This window comes from Lactuca saligna, chromosome 6, assembly GCF_052625555.1.
Source record: "Lactuca saligna cultivar CGN05327 chromosome 6, ASM5262555v1, whole genome shotgun sequence".
Classification (NCBI taxonomy): domain Eukaryota; kingdom Viridiplantae; phylum Streptophyta; class Magnoliopsida; order Asterales; family Asteraceae; genus Lactuca; species Lactuca saligna.
The window spans coordinates 144018374-144039988 of record NC_136422.1 but is presented as its reverse complement, the minus strand read 5'-3'; the positions used below and the strand labels follow the sequence as shown (position 1 = coordinate 144039988).

Below are 21615 nucleotides of genomic sequence, written 5' to 3'. Positions count from 1 at the left end.
CATTAGATTATATTTTTGGATTTTATTATAAAAGTAGGTGTGAGACCCATGTATTATATGGGTTTAATTAAAAAAAAAATATGAAATTTTAATAATTTGAAAAGTTTGAATTTATAAGAAAAATGAAAAAAAATTGAATTATTAAAACTAATGAAACTTTAATGGATAGAATACATTACATATATAAAACTCTTTCTAATAAATATTTTACATATATATTAAATTACAGATTAAATGTGGAATTTTAATTGGGCTAATGTCATAAAACCCCTCAAGTTTTCAGGGTTTTGTCGGTTTTGCCCAAAGTTGAATTTTATGTCCGTTTTTACCTAATATTTTCCAAAAAATGTTCGGTTTTACCCTTTTACCGGTGATAACAGGTTACCATTATATTAGTTTCGCAAAAAAAACCCTTAAGTTTATAGTTTTTTACGTTTTTACCCTTAAGTTTATATTTTTTTTACACTTTTACCCTTTGTATTTTTTTTTTCATATTATATGTATTCATCCAGAAAATTTATATTTATATACAAAAAAAAATTAATTAAGTATTGTATTTACATTTTTTTTAATGTTATTTCTTCATATATATATATATATATATATATATATATATATATATATGTGTGTGTGTGTGTGTGTGTATGTGTGTATGGTTTTTTCTTGGATAAACAATTTAAGATGTTAAAAAAACGCAAATTAATATGTTTTTAGAACTACAAGTACATATTTTTATGCATTTAAAAATATACATGTCAATAAAAAAAATAAAAAAAAATAAAAAAAAATTTGTTGAATCATAAACATGTTTATATAAGTATATACATATAATCTTAGAAGTGTAAATATGTATTTTGATATATGTTTTTTTTAAGTATAAATATATTTTTAGAAGTATATATACATATTTATATATAATAATGTAAAAATATGTATTTATACTTCTAAAAACTATATCTATAAAACACGTATTCATAATTCTAAAAATATTATTTATCTTTTTAAATTGTATAACCTTGCAAACACACACACACACACAAACAAACAGACATATATATATATATATATATATATATATATATATATATATATATATATATATATAACATTAAAAAAAATATAAATACAATATTTAACTAAACATTTTTTTCGTATATAAATATGATTTTTCTACAAGAATACGTATATTATGAAAATAATACTTAGGGTAAAAGTGTAAAAAAATTAACACAAAAAAGGGTAAACTTAAGAGTTTTTTTTTTGCGAATTTAATATAATGGTAACCTGGAAAACCTGTTATTACTGGTAAAAGTGTAAAACCGAACTTTTTTCGAAAATGTTAGGGTAAAAACGGACATAAAATTCAACTTTGGGCAAAACCGACAAAATCTTGTAAACTTGAGGGTTTTTATGACATTAATAAAATGAAAAATACAATAAAAAAACAAGTGGAAGATAGAAAATTTAAAAATTTTAGAAAATACCAAGTGTCCAAATGAAGGAGAAGATGACATGTGGCAAACAAACCTTCATTTATTACAGTAGAATAGATCATGCAGCAACTGTAGAATAAAAGTTGTGTATAACGAAACTAAATTCAAAAGCTACAGAGTAGAATATACAACAGTTCTCATAAAAAGATTGCACTAGATCATTAACATACTTCCATGCATAAATAGGGTTTAGGAACATCATTAACAAACTCCACGTCAATCCTAAACCAAGCTTCAGCAAGATAAACCTTCAACCTTCAATGGAAATGAAAAATAAGCCAAAAGTCCTTAAAGATTTATACTTGAATACGAATCTTGGATGTAGAAATCAACATTGAGAAAATTGGGTTGTTGAATGTCCACCCTAAAAGACATTGAAAGGTTTTAGAACATAATGGAAGTCACTAGGAGAGAGGTTTGACATGTGAACTAGGAGAGAGGTTATTAAAAATTGCAACTTTAGAATAACCTCTAATGGTAATGCCTTTAACATAATAAAGACCATCGGTCTTCCTTAAATCAGCTTTAATCAAACTCGTGAACCTTTTGTGGTCTTCAAAACATCATCTTCATTTGAATATATGCAACCCTAGTCGTAAAAAAAAACGCTCTAAACAGATGAGATTTCTCTTTCATCATAGGAATATACCAAACATCGATTAAAGTTCCAGTCATGTCATCGAATATTTTTTAAACAGGTAGTAACAACACCTTTAATGTTGCATTGGGAACTATCAAAACGACAAACTCACTTAGCATTGCAAAATGGTTCAAAAATAGTTGAACACCTCTCCATCGAGAACTATCAAAACTAGTAAACACCTTTAATTTTGCATAGGAACTATCAATCTTTGTGAGAACACATGCAAATTATTACCACAAATTTACAGAATTATCATTACCCTTTGATCTATTTGTGGCATTCCTTTTTTCTTTATTCTGCAACTTTTAACATTCAAACATTCAGTAGTCTCGTGATCATTCTTACAATGCCAACAAGACTTATATTTAGCTCATGACTCCCACATACTTGAATAATTATTACATTATGACAAACAAAATGATTAACTTGCAATAAAAACTACAAGATTCCATCAAAAAGAAGAAAAAACATTCAAACCCTTTTTCTTTTTGTCATATATTGATAGCAAAACCATCATGACATCAACATACTAAAATTACTAAAATCACACACAGTGCACATAACATATTACATACTGACTACCACATATATCTCGTAAAATACCATCATCCACTCCACTACGAGAAAATCCCGAAAGCATCCCTCCCAGTACAGAAGAATATCATCAGCCACATCACCACCAACATGACTATCATGCCTCTGGTTTCAAATCCCTTTTAGGGTTATATTCGGCATTTGCCACGAGTCATTAACGGATCAATCCATATCCATTATTCACAAACTCTTTCATATCACATGACCTCCTCTTAACTGTTGTAGTGTCCCTGTCCCTGATGCTGAGGTGGCATGTTTATGGGTTGGGAGTTGTAATGTGTAAAACCCTGGGACGAGTATACATGATTCATGTTCATCACACCCTGCACCAACCACTTCATTTGTTTATTAATAATAAAAAAAATTAAAAAATAAAATACGATAAAAGTAAGATGCGATAAAAGATTGACCTGTGTCTGAAGAGAAGTGGTGGTGGCTGCTGAAGTGAAGTGGCTCTGTGAAGAATCATCTTGTGATGGATCCTTAAATCCAACTTGTGTAAACATGTAGTCCTGTAAATACAACATAATCTAAATACTTTTTTTTTTTTTTTTTTTTAAATTCCAAGTTAAGTAAATAAAAGTAGGTTGTTATTTCTAGCAATATAACAAACCTGAGACATGAAATCATTCCCACTACCAAATCGAGAAAATCCAGCTTGCGAATTTTGATTTAAAAAATTACCCGGAAAACCACCTTGGGTGGCTGGAGTCACGTACTCAACACCATATCCACCTTGAGAACCCTGAAATATTATTATATTATTTTTTATATGAAAATACAAAAATAATAATTATTCATCGAATTTGTGTGAAATGTTATGAGTAATGAGTAATGACACTTACTTGTGTGGAAAAATCAGCAACATTATACGCCACATGTGATCCTTGGCTTTTGAAATCATCCCCCAAGAAATCCTGTTTCATTTTTCCTTTTTCCTTTTAATATTTATAATTTTGTATTTAATTTTTATAAACCTGAATAATTACTTACCTGCGACATCCCCCCAACAGAAAACCCATCACGATATGTCTGGCTTTGCCCCTGAGTCATCTACCAAATGCACCAAATTTTCAATATATAAAAAAATTCTAAAGAAACAAAGGGCAAAATGGTAAATTAAAAAAAAAATACTGACATTAGAAACATATCCAGGCTGAGATAACGGACCACCAGGGGATGGTTGACTATTTGGATTTTCCATTGAAGGAAAGTTAAAAGCAGACCCTATCGCTTGCTGTGAGCATGAGCCTGAGCCTGAGCCTTGCTGCTGATGTGGCAGATGGCCACCTCCACCGCCAGTGAAACCCCGGTTCCCTGGCGGCGGGACATGAGAAACGCCGCCAACGGGTCCATGAATTGCACCGCGTGTTGGTATGGCGTAAGGCTGAGGACCACCATAAGGCGGCGGCACACGGGGAATCGGATAATGCAGACCGGATTTATGAGCACCATTTGGAGCCCCGGGTGGCATGTATGAACCTAATATAACAATGTAATTTACTCTTTTAACTATTATAAGCAATGTCCTTTATTTGTTTTACCCATAATAGCAATTTGAGGGAATATGATTTATGACCTCTAGAACGACCATTTCTTCTGTCAGCATTGAAATTTGTTGAGGCAACAGAACCGAAGCTATCGGTAGGTACAATGGGCCCACCACCAAAGAAAAACCTCCGCTCGTTGTATACCTGAATCAAATGAAAATTAACTAGTAAATGTTTTTCTTAATATACAAAAAAAACAACAATGAATTATGAATTTATTATTATGATAAAATATCATTACTTTTTTTGGTTTTTGAAATTGAACCATACTTTGCTTCAAGTTGTTAAGAGGTCCTTCCACCAAACACTCATGCTCCTGGTCTCAACATAAAAGCAAAAGACGAAAATGATGAGATCTTTTTTTTTTTTTTGTTTAATTGGGGGAAGGGTATTATTGTCTTTTCATAGATATGACCTTATAGTGCGTGAGTAAGCCATTCCATAATGGTTGTTTACTAAGAACTTTTGGATTTCCAAGAATCACAATTCCATATCGAGCACGAGTGAGTGCAACATTAAGCCTACGTGGATCATTCAGAAACCCAATACCCTAAAACACACAAACAAACCATAATTAAAATCTCATTATAAACCCTAAACCCTAAACTAAATACAGATCAGAGAAATGTGTAGTAAAAACTGTATGTGTTGTGCTATTATGGGTAAAAAATAAAGTATATTGTCTATATTGATACAAAGAGTAAAGTATGTTGTTATTTCTTGCAAAATGTATTATTAACCAACCTGATGTTCATTACTTCTGACACATGACAATATAATGTAATCTTTTTCCCTCCCTTGGAATGAATCCACACTTGCAACCTGAGTATACGCGATGAAGCTCATAAATTGTATGAATTTATGAAAAAATGAGAAAAGAAAAATGTGAAATTACCTCAATGTCCTTGTAAAGCTGCTGCCTAAGTGCACCGTTTCTTGACATGTAATTAACAATATATGCACGCTGGCCTTCGTATGGTGTTATAACCCCTATCTACATAATATTTAAGTATAAATGTATAATAATAAATTAATTATAGCCTATCAGTGCCAGTTTTTTTTTTCTTTTTTTTATAAAATAATATATATAAATACCTGACTTGGAACAACCCCACTTTTTAAAAAAGTAGTGACTATTTTTTCAACATTTGCAGCCTCTGTTCTGTTAAGATAGGATGTCCCACTAGCACTTATTTCTTCTTGTCCCATCTTACAATAAAAATTAAATTAGTGAACTCATACATAAAAGAACATTAAGATTTAACTTTTAAGACCATTTTGCCCTTGTCACGCATACCTGGACATAAAAAAACATGGGGCGATTTGGGACAGGCCATGGAAAATCAATGCCTGTTGATTGCCTTTCGTTTATGGTCACTCCATTTTGAAGGGTACCTTCGTAAAAATTATTCGAAGGGAATTCTGAAAGACATGGATGCATACGATATTGGACCTGAAAATTTTCAGATAGCAAAAAAAAACAAGTCAATATTTTTTTTTGTTTTGTAAAAAGACGTATTTGCCCTTGTCACTATTATTTTTTTAAAACCTGTAATCTAATTGGTTTTACACCAAGAAGCACAAGTCTTTCAAATAGAGACTGAGCTAATCCAGCACGAGCTGCTTTCTTGCACATGATGACTGGACCAAGCTGACAATGATCGCCAACAAGGATAACCTAGTACAAACAAATTATATATATATATATATATATATATATATATATTTTCAAGAGTTTCATTGTAGAATTTATATAAAATTTGTAGCTATGTATAATTATATATAATATATACCTGTTTTGCCCCAAGAACAAGAGGTATAAGACACTCAGGCTCTGTGGATTGAGTAGATTCATCAATAAGCACCTACATATGATATAAGTTCATTTACATTGAGAAAATTTATATTTGTTTTTAATTTAACTTGTTTTGGTTCAATTTATAAAAAAATAAACCTGGCGGAATCTAAAATTTGCCAAGCGTGGGTCCCCTGCACCAACACATGTGCAACAGATGACATCAGCACTCTGAGATATCTCCCTTTCTGTAGCCCGTTTTAGTGCTTTATATTTCTTCTCATCACTGCTAGATAACTCTCCTGTATAAATTATAAAAATAAAAAAAAATAAAAAGAAAAATCCATCATCCCAATTCCAGGTTAATATAAATTCATAAATCTAACCTTGTTCATCTTTCAATTGTTGAAGCTTGTGGAGTTCACTCTTTTCAGATGTATCAAGATGGCGAACCTTAAATTAAAACATATAGAATTCAAATAGTATTAAAATTCATAAACGTGTAATAAAACTTACAACATTATAAAAAGAAAAGAAAAAATAAAACCTGATAATGAAGTGTCAAATGCTCAACAGGTGAACTCACAGCTTCCCTTGATTTTGCACACAGCCTTACAACCTATTTATAACAAAATAATAAATATCAGCATAAATAATGATAAACAAATAGAAACTCTGTATACCTTATAATTTATATACTCAATAATAAACAAACAAAACATTGTTACCTTTAAACCAGTGGCACTTATCTTTTCTGCAAGTTGGTCTACAGCCACATTGCTTGGAGCACATACCAGAACCTGATTTTAAGTTAAATTACCATTATGCCATTATGCCACTATTTCATATTTTCCATATGAAAAACATGCAAGAAATATGTACCTGTCCTTGGCCTTGTTTAGCCATATGATAAACAATTGCAGCAGAAGTGACGGTTTTACCCGTCCCTGGTGGCCCTTGAATCAAACTTATTGGCCTTTGAAGAACACTTTTTACAGCAAAAACCTATTTTTAATTGTTAATTTGTTATATAACAATAATAATAATGATAATAATACAACCCATTGGTTCAACAAAATCAAACATGTAAAAAGTAAAAATATGCAAGAAACAAAACCTACTTGAGATGCATTAAGCTCAGGAAGACCAGGGGCACCAAAACGACGTGGCAATGCATTACGCACCATTTGAACCTCAACCTCATGTCCTAACAGGTGATGGTAGATATACCTGTAAATTTGGTGCACACCAAGTGTTCGATGAAATGTCTGACTCAAAAAAGGAACATATTTAAAGCCCTTTATAAATGCATACAACATTCATATCCTGATATGCATAATGGCATGATGTATGATGCATGATACAACCCACCCGCTAACACTTGTTTCATCAACTGCAAAAGTTTTCATAGCCCCTTGCATCCGGTCAAAACTTGTGCTCTTCCATACAAAGTCAACACTAAAACCATGATTCACATCACAAGGAACTCCCTACAGATAATAAATAGTTAAATACCCTAATAAGTAGTGCTCAAATAGTCAAATAGAAAAAAAAAAAAAAAAAAAAAAAGAATCATAAGTTATCAGGATTCATGATGATGTTGATAATACCTGGCTTACACGAAGCTCAAGTGCTACCTCTTCTTGTGCAGTTAGCTTTATCTAAACCAACAAAAACCCAATTATTGGATTTTAAAATCTTAACATGGAAAACTAAAAAAAATAATAATAATAATGAATACATAGTCAAGAAACCAGTACCACATGTCCAACTGACTGCCAGGCTGGATGTGCTGCATCCCCTGAATACCTGAGACGTAATTCATCACCAGGTACAAGGCGTAATTCATTGTCTTCCTACAGTTTTTTTAAATACTTGGACTTATAGTTATATCAAACTGAAGGTTAATGAGATGATAATCTTAAAAAGATAAACTTGATGATGTAAATGTGAATCAAGAAAATGAAGCACCTTTGGGAAAACAAAATACGCAACGCGCTTCTTATTAAGACCAATATCCCAACGAATCGTGAGATTGTCTTTACTTTGAGATTCTTTCATCATCTGTCAAGCAATATATACAACAATTCAAAACGAAAGAAAGGTTGCAGTTGCACCAAGAAGAATAGAAATACTGCTTACTTTATCATAGTCAGCTTCAAGCTTGATAAGTGGGGCAAACACATTTTGATACTGCAATGCAACATTAAAGTGTGATGACTGAATTGGAACAATGCATGAAGAAGGTGAATACTTTAAAATGTTTTTAGAACCTGATAAGCATCTTCATACTTTAAGACTACAGGCTGAGGTTCATCATCTACACCAGGTTTCTCAAGATCTTCCAAACTTGCATCAGGATTTGTCTTCCAAAGTTCTTCTACTTTGTTAATTTGCTGAGCACTGATCTGTCTTGCTCGTAGCTGCTCTGTTTCAGATGGAACCTTAACAAGCCACTGTAAGAAACATCTGTCATCAATAAGGGGACACCATTGACTCAAGTCCCAATTCATGTCTTTCAAAGCATTCACATTCAGACAAGGCTCCCTGCAAAGAAGAACAACAACACTCTCTGTCTTGGCTGAAATAAATCCCAGAAGGAAAACATTTCTGCAGCCACAATTGTAGCATTCGAGAATTGTCTCCCCTAGAGGACTGTCTTTATGGAGACATACTTCTTTGTGTTTAGCTCGAACCTAAAAAAAATAAAAAATAAAAAAGAAGATTACAAACTTCGCATCGTAAAGCATGATCAATGTAAATAAGAAAGAGATGAACATATGATATTACGACTTACCAAATGATTAACAATGTGAGAGCCAGAAGTATTCCCTCTCGAGTTACAGAACCACTTACGACACGAGGGAACGTTACACCTCACAACACACGCCGGATTCTGCACCCCGCAATACCTACATGCATGTTCCATGAAATCCCCCTTTGCGTACTCATAACCTTCATCGTCTCCCGTGTCTTCAAAATTCAAGCCGCTCATCCCCGCAGCTAGGGCATCAACCGCAGATGCCTGATTATTGTTATCATTGTTATGATTGTTAAGGTGATTATTATGATTATTATTCCTCCTACCACCACCACCCTTGGCCGAAGTTTCTGAGACAGGGGAAGCGTTGTTGTCGGAATGATGATCGACTGCCGCGGTTGCGTCGACGGAGATTGAGTCCGATGGTGTTGGCCATACCGATGATGATGGTGAAGATCGAATGGCATTTGGCTGTGAGAGCTCTTGAAACTCGGGGTAATCGAAGTCTTCTTCTCCTTGAGTGTTGAATTCCAGAAATCTATAGGCGTCGTCGTGACCGGTGTCCGGCTGAGACGCGGTGTCGTAGAGGTTGTTCGGCTGTGAATCCATTGTTTCTGCTGGGAATTAATGAATTATCAGAGAAATTATGGGTTCCTGATGATAAATGGAGAGAAGTGATATTGATTGAGGATTTGTAAGGATTAATTGGGGTTCTATGAAATGCAGATAATCCGCTGCTTCAGCCTTCAAGTACGAGGGAAAGAGAGAGAGGTGATGTCAAATGTTTACGTGCTTTTTTTTTCAATAAGTCGCCTTTCAAATGGTTTTTTTTTTAATAAGTCGCCTTTCAAATGGTTGCCAAATTTCATGTGTCAATTGTTATAATTATTATATGCTTAAATTATTTTTCTTTGCCAATTTTCATTTGTTGGATGTCATCAGGGCAAACGGCTTTTCATTTAACGGCTTTTCATTTGTTGGGTTTGTTGGATGTCAAGAGGGCAAACAAGACATAGAGTGTATCCCCTACCTTCAAAAAAAAAATTTGTTCCCCATCTTCGCCCCGGAAATATCTAGCCTTTCTAGTCTACCTCCACCCTGAAATCCCGCTTATTCGAAATCAAAATCATAAATATTAATGAAGGGCATGCAAAGTCATAAAGTTTGAAACTTTATGACTCTTAATGGTATTTTGGCCTTGGATCTTGGGAAGTGAGAGCTTAATGCATTGAGCTCTTATTGAGAAAAAAGGAATTATGTTTGTACGTCGTGCGTAACCCAGCGTACGTCGCGCGTACAAGTTCAATCGCCTGACTCTGGTCAAAGCATGAGTACGTCCAGTGTAGGAGCTAAGTATGCTCCGCGTACTCAACTGAGTGGACCAAGTTGACTTGTTGACCTTGACCTTTGACCAAATTGACATAGGGGTATTTGAGGTATTTTGAGCTGATTAATTAAGATTTGGTCCTTGGTTCTTTGGTTTTGGTTAGGCGATCGTTGAGTCGATTTTTGGGACCGATAATTATTCAGCTTGCATTCAGACTGAGAGACGAGTTATCCTCACTGTACCCGTGGGTCGAAGGCACTAATCCCGACCCACTAGATTATTTATCATGGTCAAGATAGTGGTATGATAGTTGTAGTTGTTCAATAGATCCGTATGATTATCAGTTTTTGTTGGCTTTGTGTTTATGTTTATTGGTTGCATATGTCGACATGTTGTGTTAGGTTGAGACGGTCATGTTTCGTGTTGTAGACCAAGACACTCGGGGACGACCGGATAGGTTGTATGCCCTGCGAGGCGATCCAGTCAGGTCGGCGGCCCATGGAGCGGTTTGGATAGGTTGTATGCCATGTAAGGTGTCAAGTCATGCTGAAGGCTCGTAGAGCGGTTTGGATATGATGTAGGCCTTATGATGCAGTTCAAGTTGGCTGCTTAGATTGTATGCTTATTTGTTATGGTGTGCTGGTACTTTGGGGGAACTCACTAACATTTGGCTTACAGTTTTTAGTTTATCGCTTCACGTACTTCAGAGGATCATGAAAAGGCAAAAGCGTGATCGTACACAATTTCCTGTGTTTATGTCTCCTGGTCTTGGGAAAACTCTGATTTGAAATAATGCTTTTAAAGCAATGATTCTTTTTGTAAACAATATTGATGCATGGTTGGTTTTGAAATTTTTAAATTTGTTGTGATTTTTGGATTGTTACACATGGAATCCATAAAGTTAGCAATTTTATGGATCATTGAATTCCTTTGATAAGCATAAGTCTCAGATCTAAAGTTTGATGGTGGTTTGGACTCCATGCATAAAGTTTTTGCTTTTTCTCCCATTTTAACCTAGGTTTGAGCTATAGACTTGCATTGGAAATGCATTACTAAAAATCATCGATCTTTGTGATATTTTAGGCTCTAGGAAGGTTTATGGAAAGTTGGAAGGAGTGGCTTGACAGATTAAGAGTTGAATCTGTTAAGTTGAGAAACCGAGGTCTCGTGTTGTGGCATTCAGGTCTCCACAACATGACGGTTGGGGGATGGCCCGACTGTTTTGTCTCATGGAGTGCCCACAACGTGAATTTGTTCATATGATTTTTGTCCCAATCCCTATTGATTATGTGTTTAAATGAGCCGAGTCGATACTAAACCAAAACTCACCAAGCTCGGGCTCGACTCGTTTAATTTTTTGGGAGAATTTCATATATGCCTTCTTAAACTTCAAAATATCATATTTGCCCAGCTTAATTTCTTAATATCATATTTACCCTTCATAAACCTTCAAAATATCATATTTGCCCAAATCATTTTTTATAATCATTTTTTATACCTTAGAATTATTATAATAATTAAGAAATTTAATCATATTATCCTTACGTCTATGATAATGGAATGTGAACTTCTAAATTGTTGGAATGTCAGCCTCTTCACAGACAAAAAGATTCATCTTCAACCCTTTCGATGGAATATATATTTTTGATTGTTTATTTTTTATTGTTGTTGATTATTATTATATTGTAGATGGAGGATATTTTGGATATTACCACTGATATTTTGATGTTTAACAAGTGCATATATGATATTTTGATATTTAAGAAGGGTATATATGATATTTTGATGTTTAAAAAGGACATATATGATATTTTGAAACTTTATGAAGGGTAAATATGATATTTAGAAATTTTATGAAGGGTAAATATGATATTTAGAAATTAAGTTGGGTAAATATGATATTTTAATGTTTAAGAAGGGCATATATGAAATTCTCCCTTTTTTTAGCTCGAGTTTATGAGACGAAACTAAAGATCGGCTTGTTTAAAATAATACAGATTTGGGTTCGGCTGGCTCGGCTCTTATAGGATATAACCTAATTCCCTAAAATGATGTTTGTTAAATATTTGTTTATTTTCATTTATAAAAATAAAATTCAAAATTATATATTATATATTATATAAATGTAGGCTCGAGCCTAACACAATAAAATTGCAACATTCATATGCATAATAATTTACACTTATTTTCATTACGATAATGATAGGGCAAAATGTTACCATCTATTAGAAAGTCAAGTAACAATCTTAAGATTTTGGAATGTATCATAATATTTAAAAAATTTAAACATCAGGAGTTCAGGATTCGTCACTGTTGTTATCAGCCGCCGATGATTCTAAAGCAGCAATTGATATCAATTCTGATCTGATCAGTTCATCTTCAATGGTCTTGATTTTAGCATTATGGATAACTGTAGCATCTTCTATGCCGTTTCCATTTTCAGACTCTGGTAAATAAACAATTTCTTCACCAACACCGTTTGAAATGGCGATGAGAGATTCCCTCGCAACTTCCTCTTCTAGAAGATGTCTATAATCCATAAAATGTAGAAAGCTTCTCCTGTACATTAGGTTTCATTCATAAATGGAATCAGTTTACAGATGTATTACCAAATTAACTCGATGATAACAAATCTTATCCTCTCTTTTAAACCGATAAATTTTTATTCGGATTAGCACAGAGAAACAGAAACAGAAACATAAACAAATACGATGAAATGAGTTCTACACAGAAATGTTGTAATTCTCATCAATCAAACAGATTCGGAGTTTGCAGAAAGGTAAACGAATCTAAGATTTACGAGCTAAAAACATAAAATAGAAGGATTGTAGATTGTAGGGTTGAAGAAAGAGAAGAGAGCGTACCTTAAGGCGTTTATTGAGTGTTGAGAATCGAAAGGAAAAGAGAGCTGTGAGTGTTGTTGTGTTGATAAGTGATCGGCGGTGGGGATACTTATAGAGGCGGGGGATTTGGTTTTTCCGGTGGTTTTTTCGGGTTTTTATCCCGTACACCGTATTTCAACGTGGAATCCAGTAGGATCCTATCAATCAGTTTTTGGACTCTACCTTGACTCTCTTTTCAAAACAACTACAATGATCTATTATTTTTTTCAAAAATATAACAGGTTGTATATTATAAAAAACTAGTTTTACATGTTTTATTTTCAGTTAATATATATAGCATTTTGCAAAACATTGTTCTTTGTGTTTCTTTCTGGACGTAAAAGTCATTATCAAGTAAATCTTGATCATAATTTCCTTATCAGTAGCGATATATTCTCGTAAATTTACTCTTTAAGTTAAAGGGTGTGGTGGTTTATCAAAAATTGGTGATATATAAACGCTACATAAGCTTTTGCAATTCTTATTATTTTTTTGTCTATGAGTGTGGTGTGGTAGCATATTTGCTTACCAAATTTTTTTAGTTAAAAAAATATAACACTAGTTAATCAATGTAATGTATTTTATGTGATGCTAGTTGTGCAAGTCTCTCAATGCACATCACTACTCTTCATTAGTTATTGAATGACAATGGTCATCGGCAATAGTATGTAGATTAAAATTATCGTTGGGAAAAGACTAGTCAAGAGGTGGTGTTTGCTGTCGGTGACACTGTCCACGTCGGCTTGTCGTTGGCAAAAACACCATTACACCGTATAGCCTCAGAAGAGTAAATGTGTGTTTGTGTGTCAGATTGTGTGTGTTAAGTATTTATAAAAAATAGTTAATAATGATTTTAGGAAAATTTATCAATGATATTATATTATTAAGTTCTTGACCTCAAAGCATTTGACTGTAAGTGTTTTCAATTTTCACCCCTAAAAATTAAAATATGAATATGAAAGTTGTAAGACTAAAAGGAATGGTTGCGGTACAGTCCTCGCCAACACCTTGTTGGGTTCGCTAAACATTAAATGAATCTTGGTTTGTTGGTCTGACAAATCCCCGCACTATCATCATCAAAATAATACCCAATTAATAATTGGATCATGACCCATAACAAAAAATCTAAGTTACTTAGCCTATAACGAGCGTAAAGGACCATTTTACCATTTTCCTTATTTAGCCCAAAACCAAGTCCCAACCCAAAGCCCAATATGGCCCAATCTTCCAAATTGGGCTCAAAACTCATCTTGGATCTAAATCCAAGGAGGCCCAATATACTAGTCAAAAGCTCAAATTAGAAGTCTAATGTTCTATCAAGGCCCAATCTTAAAAGTCTAAGGCATGGCCCAAAACTAAGAACACCAAGCCCATGCGTCCATCTGCTAAGTATGTGGGGCGTACTCAGCTCGTATGCCTCAGGCTCACAAACTACTTCATTAAACACTTAAACAGTTAAGACCTTTTGCTAAATTCTCAGATCTGATCCCTAAGGGTGACTTAATATGTAAAGTTTGCAACTTTACACCCCTGCATGGCTTAATAGGACCCAACACTAAAAAAGAAGCTTAATAAAGCTCTAAACACTTGCATGGATAAATATCTTTCACAAAGTTTGCATTTTTATGAATAACGGACCCCCATGGAGGTAAGATCTAACATTCATTACTTCTGGAGTAAATCAAAAGCTCAACTTTAACTCAAAAGTCTCAAAAATGCACAAATAACCATAAAGTAGGTCTAGCACAAATGACCATCAATTTGAGAGCATTTTACCTCAAAAGGATTGCAAATGTGAAGGTAACTCTAGATCTACAAGCTCAAGCTATTCCTCCAAGTTGTCCTCTTCTTCTTCTTCACCAAAAAACTCACTTTTAAGCTTAAATATCACCAAATGCACTTAGGGTTTCGTTTTTAGGGTAAATGCCTAAATGGAGATAGAGGCTGGTCAATAAATGTCCAAGGGGCTGTTTAAGTCGTTTAAATAGGGTGCAAATGCTAAAAATTAGGGTTTGCCCAAACCATGCGTATGCCCAACGTACGTGGGTGAAGCTCGCGACCAGCAAAGAGCTAACGCTAAGTTTACTCATAGAGTACGCCCCATGTACTAGCCAAGGACCAAAATGTTAACAATTTTTTCATTAAGGGCTAAGAAGGAAACATACCAAAACTTGAATGTTACAAAAATGACCATGTCTTTTTTTTTTTTTTTTTTGGGGGGGGGGGGGGGGGGGGGGGGGGATGACCACTTCTTGTTTCAGACTAAATTTATGTCATATTAAAGTATTTTTTGACAAAAAGTTACATTTCATATTGACATTCCAAGCCGTTCCAGATTACAGAGAGTAAAAAAAAAAAAAAAAAAAAAAACATATACATGAATTTTAACAACAAACCTGAAATTCTATGAACAATTCCGAAAATTCAAGAAAATTATTCTTTTTACTCAAATATAACAAAATTTTAAAGAAGCATAAGTAATGGGAATTAGATACAATAAAAATGACTTAAAATGTGACATTTGGTTGAAAAATGATGATATAATACATTTCAAAATACCAATTTCGGATATTATCATTTTCATGATATACAAAAAACTTGGTCATTTTCTAATAGTTAGTTTAGTTAAACCCTTTAATCATATAAATTTGATAATCACAATCTTTCAATCATATACTTATATTGAGTTCTAAATCTCAAATGTTTTTTTTAAGAATAATGACATAAAAGCCTTTATTTTTGGCAAAAATTTACGAAATTACTCTTTTGTGGGTTTAAGGTTCATTAAAACCAAATGTTTGCAATTTTTTTTTCAGTTTTACATTTTTGCATATTTAATTGGTAAAATCAAACACTTCTATCAAACTTAAGGGCTTTAATGAACCAAAATACCAAACTAAAGGGCTTTTATGAACACAAAAAAAAAAAAAAAAAAAAAAAGAAAAAAAAAAGAAAAAAGAAAAATCCCGTCAAATGTAAGGCTTTAATAAAATTAAAAAAAAATAAAAAAAAGTTGTAATTTCACAAATTTGTACAAAAGTTATGGGTTATTTTGTCATTATCCTTTTAAAAAAAATGTTTTATAATCACATTCTTTCAATCTTCTAGAGGTAACTTCGACTTGACAGCTCTAAATGAGCAGTCCAACAAGTTGGCCTCCTAAATTTTGTACTTTTGTTGTTTATAACCTTTATATATATATATATATATATATATATATATATATATATATATATATATATATATATATATATATATATATATATATATATATATATATTAACTGCAAATACTAAAATATCAGATTGCCAATTGTGAATTTTATATTAACAAATTATTGAGCCTATTTTTATTAAGAAAGTTAGACAGGATCTGTAATTTCAGATATTATTATTCAACAAAAAATTTCTAAAATAACGTATATTTATTTGACTTGATGAGAATTTCATGTTTAAGTTATTATTTGCTAAACCATAGAAAAATTTGTTCTTTTTTCCCATTAACATTTAATCTAGACAGAGCCTATATTTATATCCATACAGACCTTTTTACACTAATATCATCTACATACAAAAACGAACACTGTAGTATATATGCATATACTAAGAGTTGCACCATACATTTCTTACATGTGATATACAATTACAAAAAACAAAAGAAGAAAATTTTAAGCTCGAAACAAATCATACAAATTGACATTTCCAGAAAGTTGGCATCGAGACAAAAAGGTGGGACCAGTTTCTTGTGTGTTGAAAAGACTTAAATACCCTTAAAAAAAACCTGTATAACGAGTTACTTTTTATTAAAAAAAATCAACCTTGAACCATACGAACTTGTATGTGGTGAGTAGACTCTTGACGCCAGATTGGTTGTGCTCCGCTTTGAACAAGCGTAACATACTGCCCTTCCTTCACTAAACTCTTATCCTGATAAAATGAAAAAAGAAAAAAAAAATATTGAAAATTATAGGGGCCTGACTTGCAATAAAATGAAACTATAGGGACCACCGTTGTAAGGAAAAAAAATTTACTTACAACTAAAATATTAAGTGCTCTTGAAAAAGTCTCCTCAGCATCATCAGAAAACTCCATATAAATTGGCATCACACCATGATAAAGAATCAATCTCTGCTTAACTCTTTTTCTGCACAAATTAATAATTTTTTTTTAGGGTTAAATAGAAATGTGATTCAATTTTATAGAAAAATGAAAATGTGGACTCACTCATTTGTGAAGGCAAAGATAGTTGAGAAAGGGCGAAAATGGCTTAAAATCACAGCCATTGATCCTGTTCTTGTGAACACAATGATAGGAGTAGCAACAGTGTTGGCTATTGTTGCAGAATGGAAGGCAAATATTTCACCCATATGGCTCTACAAAAGTTAATGACCAATTTACCCTTGCATTCCAAAAAAAAAAAAACAAATATTCATCGGTTACTGCATACCTTGTAAGCCAAGTTACGAGAAAGAGAAACCGAGTTCGAGTTGACTCGCGAACTTGACTCGATTCTTAACGCCACAGTGTGCATAACTTTCACAGCTTTTAGTGGAAAACTGAGATAAGTTTGAATTGTATGTTAACATTTTGAGTAAATAATAATTAATAAATCCTTAAAATTAAAAACTTACTTTCCATGAGCAGTTTCACCTGAAAGCATGATTGCATCAGCACCTTGTTTTACTGCTATTGCAATGTCAGATACTTCAGCTCTTGTTGGAGTTGGGTGATCAATCATGCTTTCTAACATGTTTGTTGCTACTATTACTGGTTTTTGCAAGTTTTGACACCTTCTAATAATATCTTCCTATTAAAATAATAAGAAATTATGTAAACTTAGCAACACATATTCAAGGTTATTATTAATGTTTAATAGTTTAACTTTACCTGTAATAAAGGAACTTCTTCAATTGGAAGCTCTGCTCCAAGGTCACCACGTGCAACCATTGCCTTAATACATAAATAATTAAAGTTTAATTATAATATAATAATAATATTATTATAATCATAAGGAGAAAATAAATCATTGAAATTAAAATGCTAACCCCATCAGATGCAGAGAGTATGGAAGGAAGATTGACTATTGAGTCTGCACTTTCGATTTTTACAATCACATGGATATCTGCATTGCATCCTACAGAATAATACAGTTTCTAGAAGCTTAGTTAAAATAAAAAAGAATGAAAATAATATTTTATAATTTATAAAGAGACCTTACTTTTCAGATAATCTTTCAGCTCATGAACCACTTCAGCATCCTTCACAAAGGAAACAGCATAGAAATCAACTTGGTTGTCCACTCCAAACTTTATATCTTCCCAATCTTTATCTGTAAATGAAATCAAATTCATAATTCAATCAAAGTAATTGTAAAGTAATTGTAAAATAGGATGAAAGTAAACCTGTTATTGAAGGCAAAGTTGCACTTTTTCCACGCACGTTGAGATGTCTTCTTGATTTCAATTCTCCACCATCAATTACTTCACATTTTACTAAATCTCCAGTCTTGGATTTAACACTTAATGACATCATCCCCCCTTCAAGAATGTAAAAAAAAAAAAAGTACCTTTATACAATGGAATATGTATATAACATTTTGTAACTTTTTTAAAAGTGTTAATGAGATAAACTTACCATCAACCAATAGTATGTCGCCAGGTTCAACATCGTTTATAAAGCCATCATAATTTACACTAACAGTGTCATTTGTGCTAACTCCTCTTTTTATAGTGAAATTGAATTCTTGTCCTTCATGAAGGAGAATTGGTTTAGCTACATCTCCACTTCTGACCTCAGGTCCCTGAAGCAACATGATTCATATGAAAAATAGTAGAAGGAATACATTTATATGTGCTTTTCATCTCTTTGATTCTGTGTTTATCCAGATTTGGAGATGGAGATAAAAGGAACAAGATGAAATCATTCTGTTTCACATTAAAGTAAACTGAATGCATACCTTAGTATCTAACATTATAGCTATGACTTTTTCATTGAACTGAGCATTGTATTCTTTGACAATATCAATGGTTTTCTGATGTGATGCATGATCTCCATGTGACATGTTTAGGCGTGCTACATTCATCCCTGTTTCTGCTAACTTCCATATCATTTCACGTGAGCTTGTTGAAGGACCAATTGTACATACTATCTTTGTTTTCCTTTCAACATCTAGAGAAATCTGAGGTTGCCTCAAATTGCTGTCACTAGACTGAAACTCAAAAGAAGAAACCGAGTTTTCCTAAGTACTTGTGAAAACAGATATCGTATGCAGTTATAATCATTTAAGAGCTTGATGTAGATATAGATTTTCTACAAACATATATATGATATACAGTTTTTGCTTCTGGCTAAGGCTCCTTGCACAATATGCTAATCAAGTATAGAAATCATAGCAAACCAAAAGCTAGCATTGATTGTGTATTACAAAACTTATCTACGCAGGAAACGATTTCAAATTTGAGTACCTACAAGTAATTGCATCTTATGGATTTCTTCACTTTAGTATGTTAACAGGTGAAAATCAATCGTTTCCTGGCTTTACGATAAATTGACCAGTGCGCATCAATCGATGCCAAACACCTGATTAGATCCAAAAACTCAAAAACCTAAAAGAACGTTTCAATCTCTAAATCAGACATGCCAGCAGGATATACATTGACGAATATTCGAATAACCATTTAAGACGATATATGAAGAATGAGAGGTTTACAGGGAAAATAGGACCATTGGAAGAATAGGCTGGTTCCTGGCTCTGTTCAACGATCTTCATTGACTTCACCGCCAACGAGGAAACAGATTTCCGAACACGTTGCTGCTGATTCAAACTGATGGATTCATAAAAGCTTCGTGGTGATCCATTAAGGTTCTTCGCCGAAGAAAGACGTCGGTCGCCATCTGGTTTTCGTGCCGGTGAGATTCCAGGATTCCGTAAACTGATTGCTGCCATTGAAGACCAGACCAAATGAAAACCTACAGCAGCAGAGATAGGTTGATCGGAGTTTGTGAGAGGCAGCCGTCGGAGCTTCGAATGTCAACGTCAAGTGTCGAGAACCACTGACTGGAGCACTTCAACTCCCTGCTTCGTTAAAATTGGACTTTGACTGGGCCCATTGAAGGATAATTCTATGCGAATATGGCTCAAATGCAACAATTTTATTTTATTTTATTTTATTTTTTGAAATATATATATTTGTGTTGCTTGTGTTTTTTCGATTTATTTGAGATTTCTTTTATATCATGATATAAATATAATTTCACATTTAAAATGATAATATCTAAATAAAACGTTTAAGATAAGAATTCACAATGATTGATTCAATACTTTCGACTTAAATGTATGTATTACCACAATTTTTTCAATGAATATATCTATCATAACAAATTTTTATTTTGTCTTTAAAGTAAAGTTTCGTTTGATAGTTGCTGATTGATAATGTGTTAACTGAGAAATATCTGTATGGGTAATAAATCCTAACTAAATAAGAAATCATGTTGTTTAATTCTACGCTCTCACTGAATGGCATGACTAGTAAAAAATTATTATTTTACCCTTTGCTTTAAAGGGTGATGTAAATTACACACAAATCCTTTACAAATTCCAAATAAAAGTTATAAAAAAATTATTGTTTTTACAAAGTTATAAATAAATTCGTTGTTTTTCAATAATTCAAACAATTTATTCTTCGAACAAAATTGATACAGAGCAACAATAAACATAAAAATAACACTTTGACCAAATTGTCTCTGCTCCATTTTTATTCCATGAGCATAGAATTTTAACCATATGTCTTGTAAAAAAACATATCCTCTCATCCATATCTTCAATAATCTACTAATTTTGAATTCTTTGATCCAGAAAAACCAATTGAGAACCAACAAACCTGGTTTATACTTGCTAATTTTGAAATTAATAAAAAAAAAAGACCAAACTGCACTTTTCTAAAAAAAATCTGAATCAGTAACCAAAAATCTTCATTCAATATGTCACTGTAAAGATCCCACCGAAATAAAAGAAGAATAAGAATTAGAGGGCGGGATTCAAATTTCATAACAATAGCACCTCTAATCATAGCTTATACATATTTTATAACAATACAACATGACATGACTTATAGAGAGTTGTATCTTACCTGATGGCGTCGAAATAAAAGAAGAATAAGAAACTAGAGGGCCCAGTCAAAGACCAACATGACATGAATTATGAAATGGTATATGATTTTAACAATTATTAACATAAAAGAAAAAATATATATCTTACCTGATGGCGTCGAGATGGTGTCACGGATGGAAGAGATGGAAGATAAGTCTGGCGTAGGTGCGATTGGCGGGATGGCAGAGGTCCGACTGGCGACCTCTATTCGGCGTTCAATTGGAGATACGATGTGGAGTTGTATGCAACTGTGTTTTTAGGTCAGGGGGTGACGGAAGAAAGAATAAAGAAGGAGGGGTAGGATCGTCTAATGTCTCCAGTCAGCGATTGTTAAGATACTGAGCGAGAAAGCAATTGGGCCAGTCAATCTTACTGAGAAAGCAACAATTCAAACACTTATGGTCTGACCGAGTCAACCCAAT

At 33.0% G+C, this 21615-nt stretch overlaps 2 protein-coding genes and 1 long non-coding RNA gene across 3 annotated transcripts; all 3 read right to left on the bottom strand.

Annotated features, from left to right (window-relative positions):
• Nucleotides 1-2562: 2562 nt before the first annotated feature.
• Nucleotides 2563-9650, bottom strand: LOC145000697 (regulator of nonsense transcripts 1 homolog). The gene is made up of 28 exons (XM_078959959.1): nt 8873-9650; nt 8349-8771; nt 8218-8268; nt 8047-8139; nt 7836-7931; nt 7686-7736; nt 7447-7565; nt 7197-7305; nt 6958-7080; nt 6804-6875; nt 6623-6694; nt 6462-6528; nt 6235-6377; nt 6074-6145; nt 5830-5958; nt 5578-5733; nt 5376-5489; nt 5176-5274; nt 5025-5102; nt 4696-4830; nt 4522-4596; nt 4310-4424; nt 3869-4212; nt 3724-3783; nt 3576-3647; nt 3344-3475; nt 3141-3242; nt 2563-3053 (listed from the first exon to the last, which is right to left on the bottom strand). The coding sequence occupies exons 1-28, from the start codon at nt 9443-9445 to the stop codon at nt 2943-2945; spliced, it is 3786 nt and encodes a 1261-aa protein (XP_078816085.1). The 5' UTR covers nt 9446-9650; the 3' UTR covers nt 2563-2942.
• A 2678-nt stretch (nt 9651-12328) lies between these two features.
• Nucleotides 12329-13161, bottom strand: LOC145000000 (uncharacterized). The gene is made up of 2 exons (XR_013661080.1): nt 13028-13161; nt 12329-12722 (listed from the first exon to the last, which is right to left on the bottom strand). It is a non-coding gene; the product is annotated as an uncharacterized LOC145000000 (long non-coding RNA).
• Nucleotides 13162-16613: 3452 nt separating this feature from the next.
• On the bottom strand, nt 16614-20158 carry LOC145000962 (pyruvate kinase isozyme G, chloroplastic-like). Its single transcript, XM_078960272.1, has 12 exons — nt 19754-20158; nt 19001-19252; nt 18679-18844; nt 18447-18581; nt 18263-18373; nt 18090-18178; nt 17932-17994; nt 17676-17851; nt 17492-17600; nt 17269-17417; nt 17080-17188; nt 16614-16971 (listed from the first exon to the last, which is right to left on the bottom strand). The coding sequence occupies exons 1-12, from the start codon at nt 19988-19990 to the stop codon at nt 16858-16860; spliced, it is 1710 nt and encodes a 569-aa protein (XP_078816398.1). The 5' UTR covers nt 19991-20158; the 3' UTR covers nt 16614-16857.
• Between the last annotated feature and the right edge of the window lie 1457 nt (nt 20159-21615).